The sequence below is a fragment of the Myxocyprinus asiaticus genome, chromosome 23 (genome assembly GCF_019703515.2).
Source record: "Myxocyprinus asiaticus isolate MX2 ecotype Aquarium Trade chromosome 23, UBuf_Myxa_2, whole genome shotgun sequence".
NCBI lineage: Eukaryota > Metazoa > Chordata > Actinopteri > Cypriniformes > Catostomidae > Myxocyprinus > Myxocyprinus asiaticus.
Window position 1 is genome coordinate 10,155,001 of NC_059366.1, and position 16,432 is coordinate 10,171,432.

The window sequence follows — 16,432 nt, forward strand, 5'->3', positions numbered from 1 at the left end:
CACATATTGTTTATGTCTTGTGGCTATACTTTTGAAACAGTGAGTATTTTAACGTTCACAAATTTACCCCATTCACTTCCATTGTAAGTGCCTCACTGGAGCCCAGATTTAAAGAAAAGGAGGGACAAGTCGAAATATAATTTTTGTGGTAATCAACATTATGCCACAAACGCTGTCAATTGAGCTTATCTTGTATTGAACCCGAAACATTCCTTTAAGCAAGTAATATTGATGTGCATGTAAACGCACACACTGAAAATCTGTTTGTAACCACTTTTACTTCTGTAATCTGATTTATTTCCTGAAGAAATGGATATTTAACAAGAAATAAATTAAGGACTTAAACGGTAGTTGTTATTTGGGCGTAAACAATTGCTGTAGCATACCAGAATGGAGCCAGATGTTTGAAGTGTTATATGGGCCAAAAAAAAATAAAATATTCCGAATTTTTTTTTTATAGTCAGGGCAAGTTGTTGCATTTTAATAAAATATTGCCAAGACAAACAGTTTTTTATGATTATTATTTGAAATAATGTAGACCAATGTGTACAGTAGGATCAGGAACTTTAATTACAAAAGTGAGCATGCGCCAGCCGAGCAACTGCCATTGAGATTGATGTGAATGTAAAAAAAAAAGCTCCCACATCCACGTAGTAATGCACACTTTCAAATGGAATTCACTCTTAATATATCCAAAAAAGAAAGGATGAATTTTGTTTAAAGAAGTGACTGTTGGCATTTTGACCACTTGACTACAACTTTGGATGAGGTGAATGCTCTGCATTACTGATGAGAACTGTTGAACCTATCGAAACACATTCCCTACCCCTTTCTATCCATGTTCCCTGTTCGCCTGAAAGTCTGTCAGATGTGCTGAGCATTATACTAGCTGTTGCACTGCCTTACTTTTATGTGGACTCTGCATCGCACTGAAAGGCTGACCCCTCTTTAAGTGTCTTTTATTGGTCCTCACTGTCCACTTTAGTCAAACGGTGACCATAAAGATGATTGCTTTGTTATGGACATGGCAAGCACCAGTTACAGTTGGTCTCGATCTTTCTCAGTGTCTCTTTCTGTATCTCTCAGTCTCCACTTAAACTAAGATCCAACATAGCTGAAGTATGTGATAAGTAGCAACGCTTCAGCTAAGTATGTCCTCTTGAATGTTCTTTGAAGAGATTTTGTTCGTTCATGTCAGTACAAACACATTTCGGACGTTGTCATCACAGCAGTAGTGTAGTGTCCTCCTTCAGTGCTCTCACTTTTCAAATAGAATAAACATGGGACTCAGGAAGTTAGACAGAAGGCATTTGGCATGCCAATGTCGCTACTGGCACACCCACATACCAGCTACAGTCTGTTTACTGACCGTTGGATGCATATCACGCAAAACTAGCAAGAACTTTCTTGATCTTGTAAGAACAGTACTTAACTTTTGGACGGAAAAAATTCTAATCAGTCTACACATATTTTCTGCTAATTTCTTCTGTGTTTTTTGTACAACTGTTTGCGAATAAGCAAATCTTGTTTTTTTCATACTGTTTCTATATTTTAATTGTTTATTTTTCAACTGTTTCAGAAGAATTTGTCCCTGTAAGTGCATGCAAGAAGAAAACCGATTGGCTGATTTTGATTTTTTTGTAGGCTGTGCTTTTTAAGCAGAGGTGGGGAATAACCCACAGGCAAAACCATTTTACCCGGCCCACGAGGTAAAATGGTTTGAAAAGCAAAAAAAAAAAAAAAAAAACACAATGAGAAATTGCAAGCAATTAATTGTATGGCCTGCAAATAATTTTGTAAATACTCAAATAGCCCTTAATAGGAAAAAGGTTCCCCACCTCCACTTCAAAGGGATAGTTCACCCAAAAATGAAAATTCTGTCATCATTTACTCACCCTCATGCCATCCCAGATGTGTATGACTTTCTTTCATCTGCTGAACACAAATGAAGATTTTTAGAAGAATAATTCAGCCCTATAGGTCCATACAATGAAAGTGAATGGGTGCCAAAATTGGTTGCCAAAAAGCTTCAAAAAGGACATAAAGGCAGCATAAAAGTAATCCATAAGACTCCAGTGGTTTAATCCATGTCTTCAAAAGCGACATGATAGGTGTGGGTGAGAAAAAGATACAATTCTCCTCTCTGCCCAGTAGGTGACGATATGCATGTAAAATGCGAATTGCCTAAAACAAAAGAAGAATGTGAAATTGACAATGGACATTTATAGTTAAAAATGACTTAAATATTGATCTGTTTCTCACCCACACCTATCATATCACTTCTGAAGACATGGATTTAACCACTGGATTCAAAGTTTTGGTCACCATTCACTCGCATTGTATGGACCTTCAGAGCTGAAATATTCTTCTAAAAATCTTCATTTGCGTTCTGCAGAAGACAGACAGTCATACACATCTGGGATGGCATGAGGGTGAGTAAATGATGAGAGAATTAAAATTTTGGGGTGAACTAACCCTTCAAGCCCTCTGTTTTCTTACAATGCTTTTAAAGTTAGTTCATCTGAGGACAGAAAAATTGGAGACAGAGAGAATGAGAGACAGAGGTCGAGAGACACTCATGCTTACACTGGGATTCAGCAAAGTGAATCTGACTCTTTAGGTCCATCATTTGCTTGGTTTTATAAAAATGTGTAGTTAATCTGCCATGCTTTAGCCACATTTCCACGCTCTATGGATGGCTGTTTTGTTTTTATTTGAGGCCAATGGTGCCATGTCAACAATGAAATGAGGATTCAAGGAAAAGTCAACTGTTTTTGTTACAAAGTAGTGTGTAAATGGCTATTGCTGCCTTTGGTTTATCAAAGAATAAGCTTAGCCTCATCTAAGAGACTTTGATGTTAAAATGTATATTTATTTCTTCTCGTTTCCCTTTCACAGCTCCGTAAGGTGGAGAGAGACAAGAAGACCATGGATCAAGAGATAGTGGAGCTCACGAATAAACTAGTTGATGCCAAAAACACTGTCGACAAGCTGGAGGAACTGAACGTACGTACTGTGTCAGAGCTTTATTTGTGAGAGACATGCTTTGCGCCGATGCTGTCAGTGCTGTAGTGTTACTGGGAATGATAACTACTGGAGCTGAAAATTGGAAGTTGCATTGCTAAGATTTCACTGGAGTCTATTATCAGATCTGTCCTTGTCCAAGAAATGAAACCTGCCTTTTGGAGCTTTACAGGGGAGCACAGCAAAGTCTCCTTAGTCATTCTAGGTTGAAGTGTTCAATTTCCAAGCCAATAGTGGCACCAAACTCAAAATATAGGGAACATAGTGACTGGTTTTCAGATTGGTTTCCCTAGTATTGACAGGTGACAGTGTTTAACATTTGAAAAACTAAACATCCCACCTTGAAATATGATCTGCAGCTCTGGTTGCATGAAAAATCACTTCTCTTAGCAGTCAAGGATTTAAAACAGGACTGTAAATTAGCAGACAGATTGGTATTCTGGCAATTGGTTTTCAAGATTTTGAGTAACTCCATGAGGAATAAAGAAGCTACAGAATGCAGGTAGTTCTAAAATGTGACTTTATTACACCGTATGGATGAAAGAGTGCCGCAGGGAACTAATTATAGCATCTGAGAAACTGATAGCCATCTGTTCACTGTGTTTAAATGGGGTGCTTCATCTCCTTGGACAGATAGACCATACATCAATCATAGCTCCTTCCTCAGAGAGAGATGTCTGGAGATTTTTCTTGCTTTTGGGGCTTTTTAGCTATATAGCAACCCTGGATTGCCATTTTCCTTGTTTTTTTTGTTGTTGTTTTTTTTTTTTTATATATATATATAGTCCCAGTCAAAAGTTGTTTGTTTTAAAATGTTGTAAAATGGATCCTTTTCACACTAATGGGGTTTAGAATGCGGAATTAAACGATTGCATGGTAAACTTCAACAGCAGTGAATGGGAGTGAATAGAAGACTACGCCAAATATAATTTTTGTTTACCCATTTGCTCCAACATCAAGAGAAAAAATGCCACTATTTTGTTTCCACAACTTTCCAAATTAATGAAAAAATGGGGAGCGATTTGATTATGACCATCAGAAGAGAGAAGATGGCAAATTTACTGTCACTCTCTGCGTTTCAAAAACCAGTATGTACTGTATTTGATGAGAAACGCACTTCTCGGCCGGTAAAACAGTACGCTCTTTAGGTATGTGAGAGGCAGTATGAATAGAATTCGGGTATATTAACATCCGGGAAGGTACGCATGGTACCGTGACCAGAATATATGACGTGACTACAACAACCGTGAAAATAATCCACTCAAGTTCGGTTAAACAAGTGCCATTTAAGCACAATGAGCAATGTTCTTTGTGTATACAGCACTTACTGTTGAAAACAGCCTTCCGCCCCGCGGTTTTCCACCATTTGTTTTAAATCCAGCATTTCAATGTGACGTCTCCTCAGCTCCCGATGCATTGTGGGATATGAAAGTGTTCAACCGATCCACACTTCGGATTCCCACTGGAAGTAGTAGGTCATCTGGGCATTTCTCGCTTACTGCCTAATGAATACAATGGATTTGGACATACTACTCCACTGGCATACTATTTTTGGCATACTATATAGTAGGGAAGTATGGATATTCGGACGCAGGGACTCTCTCAGCAGCTGTATTAGAAACCTTATTTCATCTTTGGTAACTTGTTTTTTAAAACTAATTCCAGGGTAATATAATAAAAAGGTTAATGTAACAAATAAGATGGAAACGCATCATCATAGTCTGTGAAAAGGGTCCATAATAATAAATAGTAGTAACCAAAGCTATGGAATAACACAAACTGAATAATGGTAATACTGTAGTAACCAAATCAAGCTTTTTTGTCTAGATTCCAGCTCTGCACACACTGTTCATTCTCTCAAGCAACTTTCAACCACCTGGTGCTCTTCCGACACTACTTATTTCCCATATTTTCTGCTTCTGTTTCTGGCCTGTCTTCTTAGCTATATATACTTTGCTGTTGGGATGTAAAAAGTGCTGTAGTACTTCATTATCAAGTGGATACTGAAATAAAAAAAGATGTAACATTAGCAGTATTTGCACAGTACCGATAGGACCAAGAATTGACTCAATTTGGTACCTGCTACGCTAATGAACTGTCAAATGCTGACATGGTCAAAGTGCTTTCAGGTATTGAAGGAGTTCCCATTTTCTGGACACTTGTTGACTGCTTATCCTTGACTATCCTCTCCAACTCATCCATTTCAGCAATTATTTTCTTAAAATGTTTAGTTTTCAGTAGAAATTGATGCTAAAGCATTATAGCATTAAAATCATGAAAAACATACATTCATTCAGGTGTGTCCAAACTAATTGGTACTTTATCTTCTTTTAAAAATGAATGGATTCATTTCAGTTTATGGAATTTTAAGGGAAATCTTATTTTAAAAAGTTCCCATATTGATGACGTCTTTCCCTTTGTGTTGTCTTTTCATGTCCATTTCCCAGCCATTTACTCTCATATGTTTTTTCTCATGCAGGAGCGCTATCGGCAAGACTGCAATTTGGCCGTGCAGCTGTTGAAGTGCAACAAGTCGCATTTCAGGAACCACAAGTTTGCTGATGTAAGTATGTCTTCTGTTTTTCATTGGTACTCTGTCAAAAGTTTTAAGGCACTCCCTCACCCACATTTAAATGGTTAGTTCACCCAAAAACAAATTTTGTCATCACTTACCCTCATGTCATTCCAAACCCGTATGACTGTCTTTCTTTCATGAATCACAAAAGGAGCTCACTGACTAAATGTCCAAGCAGCTCTTTTTCGTACAATGACGAAATGATGGTGATTTTTACTGCCAGGCTAGAAAAAAGAACAAAGGGCATTATTAGCATATTAAAAAACAAGCAATCCATCTGACTCGCTATATTCCAAATCTTCTAAAGCCACATGGCAGCTTTTTGAGAGAAACTCAAGTCATTTTCCCTGGTAATCTTCCCCTATGCTGTAGATTTCAGTCTCACTTGCAGTTGTACATATTCAACTTGCTACATTGTATTCAGTCACGTGACATGCGAGAACCAATGGGCTTTGGTGTCACTGATGTCAAACCTGTTGCAATGAGGCTTCAAGTTAAATATGTGCAATTGTGCATTCACAGATGAGATTTGAGCGTTACCAGCGGAGAGCGAGATTTTATGTTAATACAGACTCAAATTTTGGTCTGTTCCTCACACAAAGCTATTGATGTCTTCAGAAGATCCTGAATATAGTGCACGAGTCATAAGAGCCTGGATAGCACACGTACATCTCAGATGTCTGTTTAGATCTTTTCATCTGGAAAGCATCACAATCACTGCGTGAAAAGAGTCAAATCTGGAAAGATGTGGGAATAGTAAACTCCCACTTTACTTAAAGTTTGTCAGATGTATAAGGGAAAAAATGGACCCAAGTAATGGTCATATGCAAATAACTGAAAGTTTTGTCTTATTGTAGGCTACAACGATCTACATAACTGTACAGACAAACATGCTAAAATAAACACCCTGAATGTAAAAAATGTTCACCAAACATTGGTGATATTTAACTCAATAATAACTACATTTTATCTTACTTGATATTTTTGACAGACATTACAGAAAACACCTACACTGTTACCATGTGCTGACATAATAGTTCATTTAAATGGCTAATGGATTATTCATTACAACTGCCTTAAGCATTTGATCAATAGCCATAATCACATGAGTTTATTATCATACTTTTTTTTTTTTTTTTTTTTAAGTATGGGTACTAAAGAAATTTAATGCAAACTATTGAATCTGTCCAATTAAAAAGATTTACTGTACAGTAGAGTCAACCAAAATTAAGACGTTTATAAAATAATAAAAACATAACAAAAAAATAAAGTAATAAAAGCAGAAAAATAAAGTTTCACCCAAAAAATCCCAAACTATTAATTTCTGTCGTTTAAAAAAACAATCTGACATCTGCATAAAACATCTGCCAAACATCTTAAAAAGATCAGATTTACAAACATTCGAAATTAGAAATGTCTCAAAGACATCTGCTGAATGTCTTATTGACATCCGAGAGGAAACGTCGTATAGACGTATTGCAGATGAGCAAACAATGTAAAAAAATACATCTTCCAGATGTAAACACACACATTAAATAGACGTCTGGGTGATGTACGTGTGCTATCAGGGAACTACTTAAATGATACTCTAATGGTGCTTTTTCTGCCTTTTTGGAGCTTGACCGCAAAAGTCGCCGTCCACTTTATGTCTTACATCTCCTTTTGTATTTCACAGAAGAAAGAAAATATAATGATGGCAGTTTGCATTTTTGGGTGAATTATTCCCTGCTTAGCGGACTTGTTGGAGTCTGAATGTGTTTTGCACTCCGCAGTGACACCCGTGGACGTTGGTGAGAGAGAGTGCGCTTGATTTCCCAGTGACTATTTTGTAATGGACATGGACGTCTAAGTTTACCAAGCAACATCAGAGAGGAATAGTCAGTGAGATGAAGAGAAAGAGACCAAGAGAATAGAGAGACGGAGAGAATTTAGGGAAAGAAACAGATTCAAGGTTCAAGGTTCTGCTATATGACAGTGTTTAGGGGTGAAAAGTGTCTGTTAGAGCAGTCGTGCTGCGAAACACTGCTGGTCTTTTGATGTGCACGGTCTTGCTGGCAGAGAAAGGCACTGTATTGACAAGGTGCCAAACTCCAGACACATCCGTCTGTTTGGCAATTGTGTCTGTCTGTGGGGGAAAACACGACAGATCTCAGGCTGATGGACAGCTGTGTGTATCCAGGAACAAAGAGGTGTGATCAAACAGCTTAACCTCATGGGCATATGAGGATTGAACACATCAGGACATTAGCACCTGTGGCCTGCTCTCTACATTAAACTCATCTATCTCTCTGTCTGTCTGTGTTGTCTTACTCTGCGAACAGTATCAGATCCTGACCCAAGTGAGGACACCACACACAACTGTCTTTTAAAATGCTTGCTTATTCAATAAGCCGTGTTTCAAATGCATTGTCTTTAGGAACCTATGCATTTTTTGGCTGCCACTTATTGGCTGCTTTTCTTTTACTATCTGTCCAACTAATCCATTTAAAAAAAAAACAATTACAATTTTAGTTTTGTAAAGAAACTTTAAATGTATGTACAATTTATATTTGTCTACAAAACTAATTTCAAGCATTCAAGCACATGCCTTTAGATCAAAAGTTTTTTCAGATCATGAGAAACATAAATTCAGTCAAGGGTGTCCAAACATTTGGCTTGGAGTGTATGGTGGACTGACTGCAATTAGGAAATTACCGTCGTCTTTTCAGACAGAGATGGCAGAGATTCACCTGCAGTGTTGGCTCACATAATGCTCACGCTTGTATTTGAGTGTGTGTGGTTGCAGATTATTCCTCCTTTGCAGCAATTAATTCCCACGGATCTTTCCACATCCTCTATTAATTTATCTGTGAGTGAACTGACAGCAGTGGCTAATCTCTAGTATTGTGATCTCTGCAGGAGAACTGTAGTGGAGTGAGACAGAAGTTGACAGGTGCCATGGGTATTTTTAGAAGAGATTTAATTCTGAATTATCATCTTGCCCTGCCCTCGTGATCTTAGTAATCCATTACCCTGTAAGCAGAGACCTCCAAATATTCTCATGGTTCATCAGCTGCAGTTGATTTTTAAGCCTTGTTTAAGCTTAAAGCATCCACTATAGAGACGTTTATTCTTGATGCGGTCTATGTTGCACTATTGTCCAAAACAACAGGTGCCATTACATAGAGAATATATCAGCTGTACTATGTTCTTAATGGCAGTGAGAAGTTTGCTGAAGTATACATTTGTTTTATTCCTAACGTTCCTACGTTTCTTACGGTTTACATTTTAAAGCTTCAAGATGTTGACTTGCAATTACTTTATCAAATCTGATTAAAGTGCATTTAATAGACATTAAGGTTAGGGTTAGAGTTCATCAATCACAACAAATGTATCGCATTGTGTATCATATTGTGAGGTAGTTGACAATAGCCAGCCCTATTTATCTCTGCTACCTGAAGGGCATCTTTAGTTGTGCTCTTTGTGTTGTAGCACTTTTGTGGACTTAGAACTGGCATGTTATACAAATGGGACATGGGATACATATGCATTCTGCCTCATGGGACACTGAATGTAGGGAACGTCATGTAGATTTCTGAGCTAAAAGGCCATGAAGGGGTCATGCTTGGAAGTGTGGCCTGGACACATTGATTCTCCCATGCCCTCACGCCCAGAGGAAGTGAGGCCTTTGTGGATAATTGCTGCCCCACAGGATCGTTGCAAACATAAAGCTGACTGGGGCAGTGTGATCACTGATTTTCCCTGCCTTTTTTCCACAAATCAATAACCTGACCTGGCTTTGTCAAAACATGGAAAGCTGTAGAATAAGTCTTATTTCTTTTAGTCTCTTTCTCTCTTTCTCTGTCTTTCTCGCCTCTATTCAGTAATAATCTAATTTGAGGTGAGCATTTTCCTCTTTATTCTACTGTTCTGTGTCAGAGCGAAGAGTGGATGGTGTTAAATGAAAAGATGCCATTTTCTGCTGTCCTCGATCATGAAAAAGATAACCTTCATTGGGGCAGCATGGTAGATAGGCTTCATTGAACACCCTATTCACATCCTATCATTGAGTAAATGTTAGTGGAACTGCACCTTGTTAGATTTTTGCAAGCACACTTGCCAACCCTACCTGAGAGTTCCTTTTTTAGTGGAACCACCTGGTGCTCTTCCGACACTACTTATTTCCCATATTTTCTGCTTCTGTTTCTGGCCTGTCTTCTTAGCTATATATACTTTGCTGTTGGGATGTAAAAAGGGCTGTAGTACTTCGTTATCAAGTGGATACTGAAATAAAAAAAAGATGTAACAATAGCAGTATTTGCACAGTACCGATAGGACCAAGAGTTGTCTCAATTTGGTACCTGCTACGCTAATGAACTGTCAAATGCTCGCATGGTCAAAGTGCTTGTCTTGGTAAGGTATTAATGTGAACAACTGACCAATAGATAGAAAATGTTTTTTAGTTGAAGGAAAAGCAAACCTTTTTACGTTTGTGAGTGTTTCTTTTTCTGATGTTTTTCAGTTGCCATATGAGCTGCAGGACATGGTGAACAAGCACATGAAGAGTAACTTGCCTAACAAGACTCGGGGCACTCCAGGAGCTCAAGCCCAGGACCCTGACACTCTAAGCCTGACCCCTGCAGATGTTGTGCCCACTTCGGTCATTGCCCGTGTTCTCGAGAAGCCGGAGCCCCTGGTGCTCAACTCAGCCCAGTCTAGCAGTAATTCAGGTCGGCCAGTGGCTGAGGATGTGTTTGTACACGTGGACATGACGGGACCCCAAGATGACAATGGAGGACGTGAGAATGGGGGACCTATTCATGGCCGGCCTCCTGTAGGAGCTGGTTCTGATCAGCAGCATGTGAACGGTATGTGTCGAAGCCAGGGAAGCCTAGAAGGTCCAGCTGGTGAAGATGGGGCAGCCCCCTCCTTTGAGAAGCTGAACCCTTACCCAGCCCCTCTGCCACCACACCCACTTTACCCTGGTCGCAAAGTGATCGAGTTCTCTTCAGATGACAAAGTGAAGATCCCCAAGAACAGCCCACTGCCCAATTGCACCTATGCGACTCGCCAGGCCATTTCACTCAGTCTTGTGCAGAATGAAGAGGAAGCAGCCGAGCGTCAGCGTACCGTTCCCAATAGCCCTGCTGTATCTGATGGGGGTTGGCGGTCAGGGACCTCCTCATCTTCCGGTGGAGGCCAGGCTTCTCACCAACAAACGCCTCCACTGATGGATGCCACGGACACTCTCTCTAGTCATTCAAGCCCCTTTAGCAGTCCTCCTCAGCCCCCCAGCGCCTTCGCCAGCTCAGGTAGTTCCGAGGAGGACCTACTGGTCAACTGGCAGCGCATGTTTGTGGAAAGAATGGCGCCATGCACAGAAGGCTCCCTTGTCAACCGCACATCCTTAAGCTGCGAGACAGTAAAGGATCTCCAACAAAGCCACAATGAGAAATCAGGGGTTGGGGTCCTAAGAGGTGCTTACTCTGATGGTGAGGAGGAATCCTCAGCCCAGAGCTGGACAGCAAGTAGAGAGTCCAGTTTGGATACAGACACCAGCAGTTTGGCAGACCTCCAAGCAAAGAAGACACAATACGGTGGTGGCTTTTCCCAGGAGGAGGGCGAACACCTTCTGATGGCACTTGATCCACTTGAGAATGATGGTGCTAGTGGTGATACCATGGTCACCGTAAAGAGCAGTCCAGCCTCTGCAAAGCCTCAGGAGTTTGTAGAAGATGCTGGCTCTGCAGGAAGTTCAGCCGAGGAACGAGATATCCTACCCCAGGACTTTCCAGTCATTGGCTCAAAAGTTGTAGCTGCCCTTGAGGATTATGCAGACAAGCCCCCTCGGACTGGCTCCTCACGGCCTCTAAAGAGCCCCAAGAGAATGGGGGTTCATCATTTGCACCGCAAAGACAGCCTTAGCAGAGCCCAAGAGCATGGAAACTTGCTGGACTAAGACTTCTAGGTTCACCTTTCTCTCTTTCTTTACCTTGAGTGCTCTTCATCTTACTAGCAATCACTAGTCATTGCAGCACACAACAAATGAAAGGGATCAGACCAGCATTGCTGCAGTCATCCCTGACCATTCCGCTGTTGCTGAGGCTTCTTTGTCACTCTTCTGACCTCTGTATGAGGCATGGAACTCTCTTATCTGTGGAAATTATGGTATTGATGGAATCTGTGAAGTACCATAAGTCTGGTTGCAGCTTCAGTAGGTCAAACTAGTGAGTGACATGCAACATCAAGAGGACGGTGCTTCAGGGATCGTACAAGAATATTTTAGTCTGACTTAAAGTGACTTTCACCACTCCAAGATGTGGTTTCGGCTTGGTGTGACATGATTGAGTGGTTTACAACAGGACATAGCCATACAATCACAGCTCTGAAAAAGAAAGAGTTCTTCATTTGAGACAAGATAAAGCAGTGCAAGAACTGATCCCTGTGGCATGGTACGGACATGGAACACCTTACAAAATGGATGTTTTACCATTAACTTTTGGTCAAGCGTGAGCATTTTCTACCAAGATAATGATACATTTCCAGTATCCCAGTTCAAGCCCTTTGTTGCTGGAAATGGCACCAAATGGCCACAACTTAGCATGCCAGAGGTATTCTGCTGGTTGAAGCAGGTTTAATGAAGTCTATGGGACTCTCAATTTTCAGTGCCTAACCCTTGCTCTGACAGAGGGGGCTCTCCATCACCCTTTAAATGAACATTTTGTTCCTTCAGTCGGCTTTTAGTCATCATAAACTGAGGATCATTCACCTCTAATTTTCAGACAGTTACCTCTCTTCGTTGATCTACCACTGTATTTTACAACCCAACCTAAAGACAACTTTTTTTTTTTTTTACTTCAATAAAATGAACTATTAAAGGGTTTTGATTTGACTGTCGATATATTGGTTTAATGATCAAATACTTGGATAAACTTCCTGATTTTCATTCTCACTTGTTTTATTTGATTAATGATATTCAAAACGTATGATTTGAAGTAAATATTTAGGGTTTTTGTGTGTGTGTATGTATTTGTCTTTTTTAATGTTTGAGTCTAAAATGTCCCGTTACTCCTCAAAGCGGTTAAGCACTTGCAGAAGTATAAAAAAAATAAATAAAAAAAACAGATTACAGAAACCTGATTTTATACAGTAGTCCATAAAAAAAGAAAAAATGGAGATCAGTATTTAAGAGTAAGGCTGAAATATTTAGATGTGTCATTGATATTTTGTGTCCTCTAAATGTGGGGTGTATTGTGTCCCCTTGCTGCTGACGAGAGATTGGCATTCAGAGGGCTTAACATTTCAAAAACTATGCATCTAATAATGTTTAAAAACACAACAAAAACTTGAATCACAGCTGAGCTTTATGTACGTTATGGTAACATTACTGACTTTTAAATTAATAAAGTTGCATACATTAGATAAAAAATGAAATAAAATAACATGCTTTGTTAAAGTGCACTGACACAAACACATTATTTAGATAATTTTTCTGTTTATTGTTATTTGGTTTTTCAAATCCTGGTTTGAAGGAAAGCCATGTTTTGATCTTAACGAATGTAATCATCTTTAAGTAGCATCCATTTTCATTGGTTCCTCATTATTCATTAACTGATCATACCTGCTTTATGTATTTAAGGGGAATGTGCATCCCGCCGTCATTTGGTGTGTTTTTGTGTGTATTGTTTTGTGGAAATCTGAATTCTCTTGATTTTAAATGATACTTTATACAGAAATATTTTTTTTCCTATACTGATTATTCCTGTCGTATATTTCAGTCATTTCATTTCAAAAAGTGTTTTAACATTTTATGACATTTATCAGCTGTTCTGTAATGTAATTACATCGGGCAAGTAATGAGAGTCCGATGCAACCAATACAAGCATCCTCACACTTTTGTTTTGATTATAAATTTGAGAGATAATTAAACTCTGTATTGCCTTTTGAAGTGCTGCTTGCTTTGTGCTCTTTTTATTTGCAAGGAATTTTAGTCTTTAGAGCTCTAGTCTTCACTAGCCAGATGTCCCATGATATACTCGTGTCAAGTAATTCATGCATTACTGTACTTTGTGTCTAAAAATTAAAAAAAAAAAATGTCTGTGTATTTTTCGGGACTTGGACACACAATACCCTCCACCTTTACTAACTTAAAGGAACAGTTCACCCAAAAATAACCCTTCAAGACTTCTGCCATACTGGTGATATGCAAAACAGTATTCTTCAGGTAATGTGTAAGAGTATCTTCTGTATTTTAGATTCTTATGCAAGTCTTTTATTTATGGACATATCAACCAGTTTAAAATAAGGTACAACAGCATTTATTTTATTTAGCGGTATTCCTGGAAAAACAGACTTCTGTAAAATGTCTGCTGTATGTATTCACCTCAAAACTGGCATGCCACAGCACTCCTTCCTTTGAATAATTCAGCTATATGTTCCTCATTGAAGGGCAGAATGTGCGATCCAAAGCTTCCCAAGTCCACACTTACTCTTTTCTTGTCTTACACTTTGGTCTTAGTACGTAGTATCCATCTTTCTTTGCAGTATACGAGGGTACCACTAATAGCCCATGATTAATTGAAGTGTAACGGCCCACCATGCTGAATAATTAATATTTGATTATGTTCTAAAATAGCTCTGTGATGTTTTAAAGAAACCGAGTACAGCCCGTCAGGGTATTGATGCCCTTAAATATTTCAGTTTCGTCAGATGTTACGTACACTCAAGACTCCAGTGCACATAAAGAAAATAAATAATGGCAAGGAAGTCTCTAATACACTGTGTATAAACATGAGCATTTTTCTTCATGTCTCTTGTAACTTCAGTCACTCAGAAATTTAATTGCGCACATCTCTTTAATCCAAGGTGACCCTCCTGGGGTGCTGAATGCAAATCATGCAAAATCTTCACTGAGAAATCTAAGAAAATAAAAAAATGTCACGGCTGTCCTCCTACCGAATACGCTAATCCTCCACCTGCCCAAAGTTAGAAAAACATACCTACATTATCTTCTCTTTAACCTTTAAGACACCTTTTCCTTTGATCTGATAATTGAACATTTTTATTTATCATTAGGCCAGCTTTCATATATACATTAACAAGATTTATAATGGCAAGTCAGGTTGAAAAGTCTTAAATTAGCATTTGCTATTGACTAATGCTCCTGATTTAATGTCAATATGGAATCAAAATGGACCCTATTTAATTTGTAATACATGTTCCTGGTTGTAATGCACGTTATTCCTAAAAAACAAAAACATTTTAATAATCTTCATCAAAATGTAATAACTAACTCTGCCACTCTTGGCTTCTTTTTCCACTTAATGTCAGCTAGGATGTGTGGGCAATTGATTAATGTTGAGAACCAATAATTCAGGTCTGGCTCCATTCTTCACTTTTTATGATCCAATCAGTTCCCGACAGATAAACCCTACATTTTTATCTCAAATGTCCTGTTGTACTTGGAAATACATCACATTACGGAAATAAAATGAGTAGCAAATGTCGTATCATGTTTACTTTAAAAAATGTATTTAGAGTTCTTTAGTAATTTAACACTTGAATCAGAAATTTGGCTATTTGTTGATTTATTTGCTTTGATCAAGTTTTGAAATCCTTGTTTATCTTGATTATTATGGTCATAACATTTCAAATGATTAAAAGGGATATTTCAAGCGTGAAAAGACTGAATGGAGCCCATCCACTTTATGTTGATGGTAACGGTTTACTCAGTCGCAGTTCAGATGTGTATAATTTCAATTTGTGGTGTGTTATTATTATTATTATTATTATTATTAAGTCTTTGGCCAGATTTTTGGTGCATAATCTATAAACCTTGTCTACCAGTCTTACGTATGTACTTCAGCAATATGGTGCTTTTCCCCTTGTTTTATGTTCCTTGGAAATCTTTTTTTGTTTTTCATGCTGTGTTGATTCCACCATGGTTTCCGTGGTTGTGTAGATGTATCATTCACATTTTAATTTTCCCCTTAAAAAAATAAACAAAATTAAAAAAAAGGCTTAACCTGGTCTAATTTTATTTTCTGAATTTGTAAACTAATGTATATTTTAAAACAAATAAAACTATTTTAAAAGCATGAGCGGTACACTAAGTGTACTTTGGGTAATGCCACCAGGGCACTACTATTATGGAATGATGTACTGTGTTCTTTTGACATAAAATGATGTCACTCTAACCAGAGAACAGCAGTGCTTATGTAAGAGTGCCCACTGGTGGTTAAAATGTATGAGCACTAATGTAAATGGACACAGGCACCTAGCAACAGTGTTCCAAGTACAACAGTCATTCTTTGTAATTGTCAAAACTAATCTAAGCACTAATAGATCAGATCAACAGAACTTCAGAGAGCTGCTCAATGTTTTATGACAGTTTCCAGCATGATATAATAACACCATCAGACTTCATATCATAAATATGTATAAGTACTGTACATCAGTATATATATATATATATATATATATATATATATATATATATATATATATATATATATAAACATTTAATATATAGCCTAAAACACAGATTACAATTTACATAAACAGTCTCATCTCTTTAGATTCCCAAGTGGAGACAAAGTCTGTATAACATAATGACAGGTTTACAAAGCTGCACTGAAATGTGCTGCACTGCCACACGAACCAAGAGCAAATTGACTTGATCAGATATACAATACAACAGTTTATTCTAATAATCATACGGACATTAAAAAGTCAGATTTTGGAATGAGACGTTTTTGCAACTTCGTTTTAAGAAACTGTCTTTTTGTACTGACAATGTTATTGAGATTCTATAAGTTACAGCATGCTGTTATAGCTGGCACATGCAGAAGGGGT

General features: G+C 38.3%; 1 protein-coding gene across 3 annotated transcripts in view; it reads left to right on the forward strand.

Moving 5' to 3' along the window:
• Window positions 1-15,578, forward strand: part of LOC127413696 (tight junction-associated protein 1-like) — a 153,127-nt gene extending 137,549 nt beyond the window's left edge. For all 3 annotated transcript variants that reach the window (XM_051651040.1, XM_051651041.1, XM_051651039.1), the window contains 3 exons: window positions 2,899-3,006; window positions 5,504-5,587; window positions 10,101-15,578. In XM_051651040.1, the coding sequence (XP_051507000.1) occupies window positions 2,899-3,006; window positions 5,504-5,587; window positions 10,101-11,537 (1,629 nt within the window). In that variant the 3' untranslated portion in view covers window positions 11,538-15,578. The remainder of the gene's footprint in view (window positions 1-2,898; window positions 3,007-5,503; window positions 5,588-10,100) is intronic.
• The last annotated feature ends 854 nt before the right edge of the window (window positions 15,579-16,432 follow it).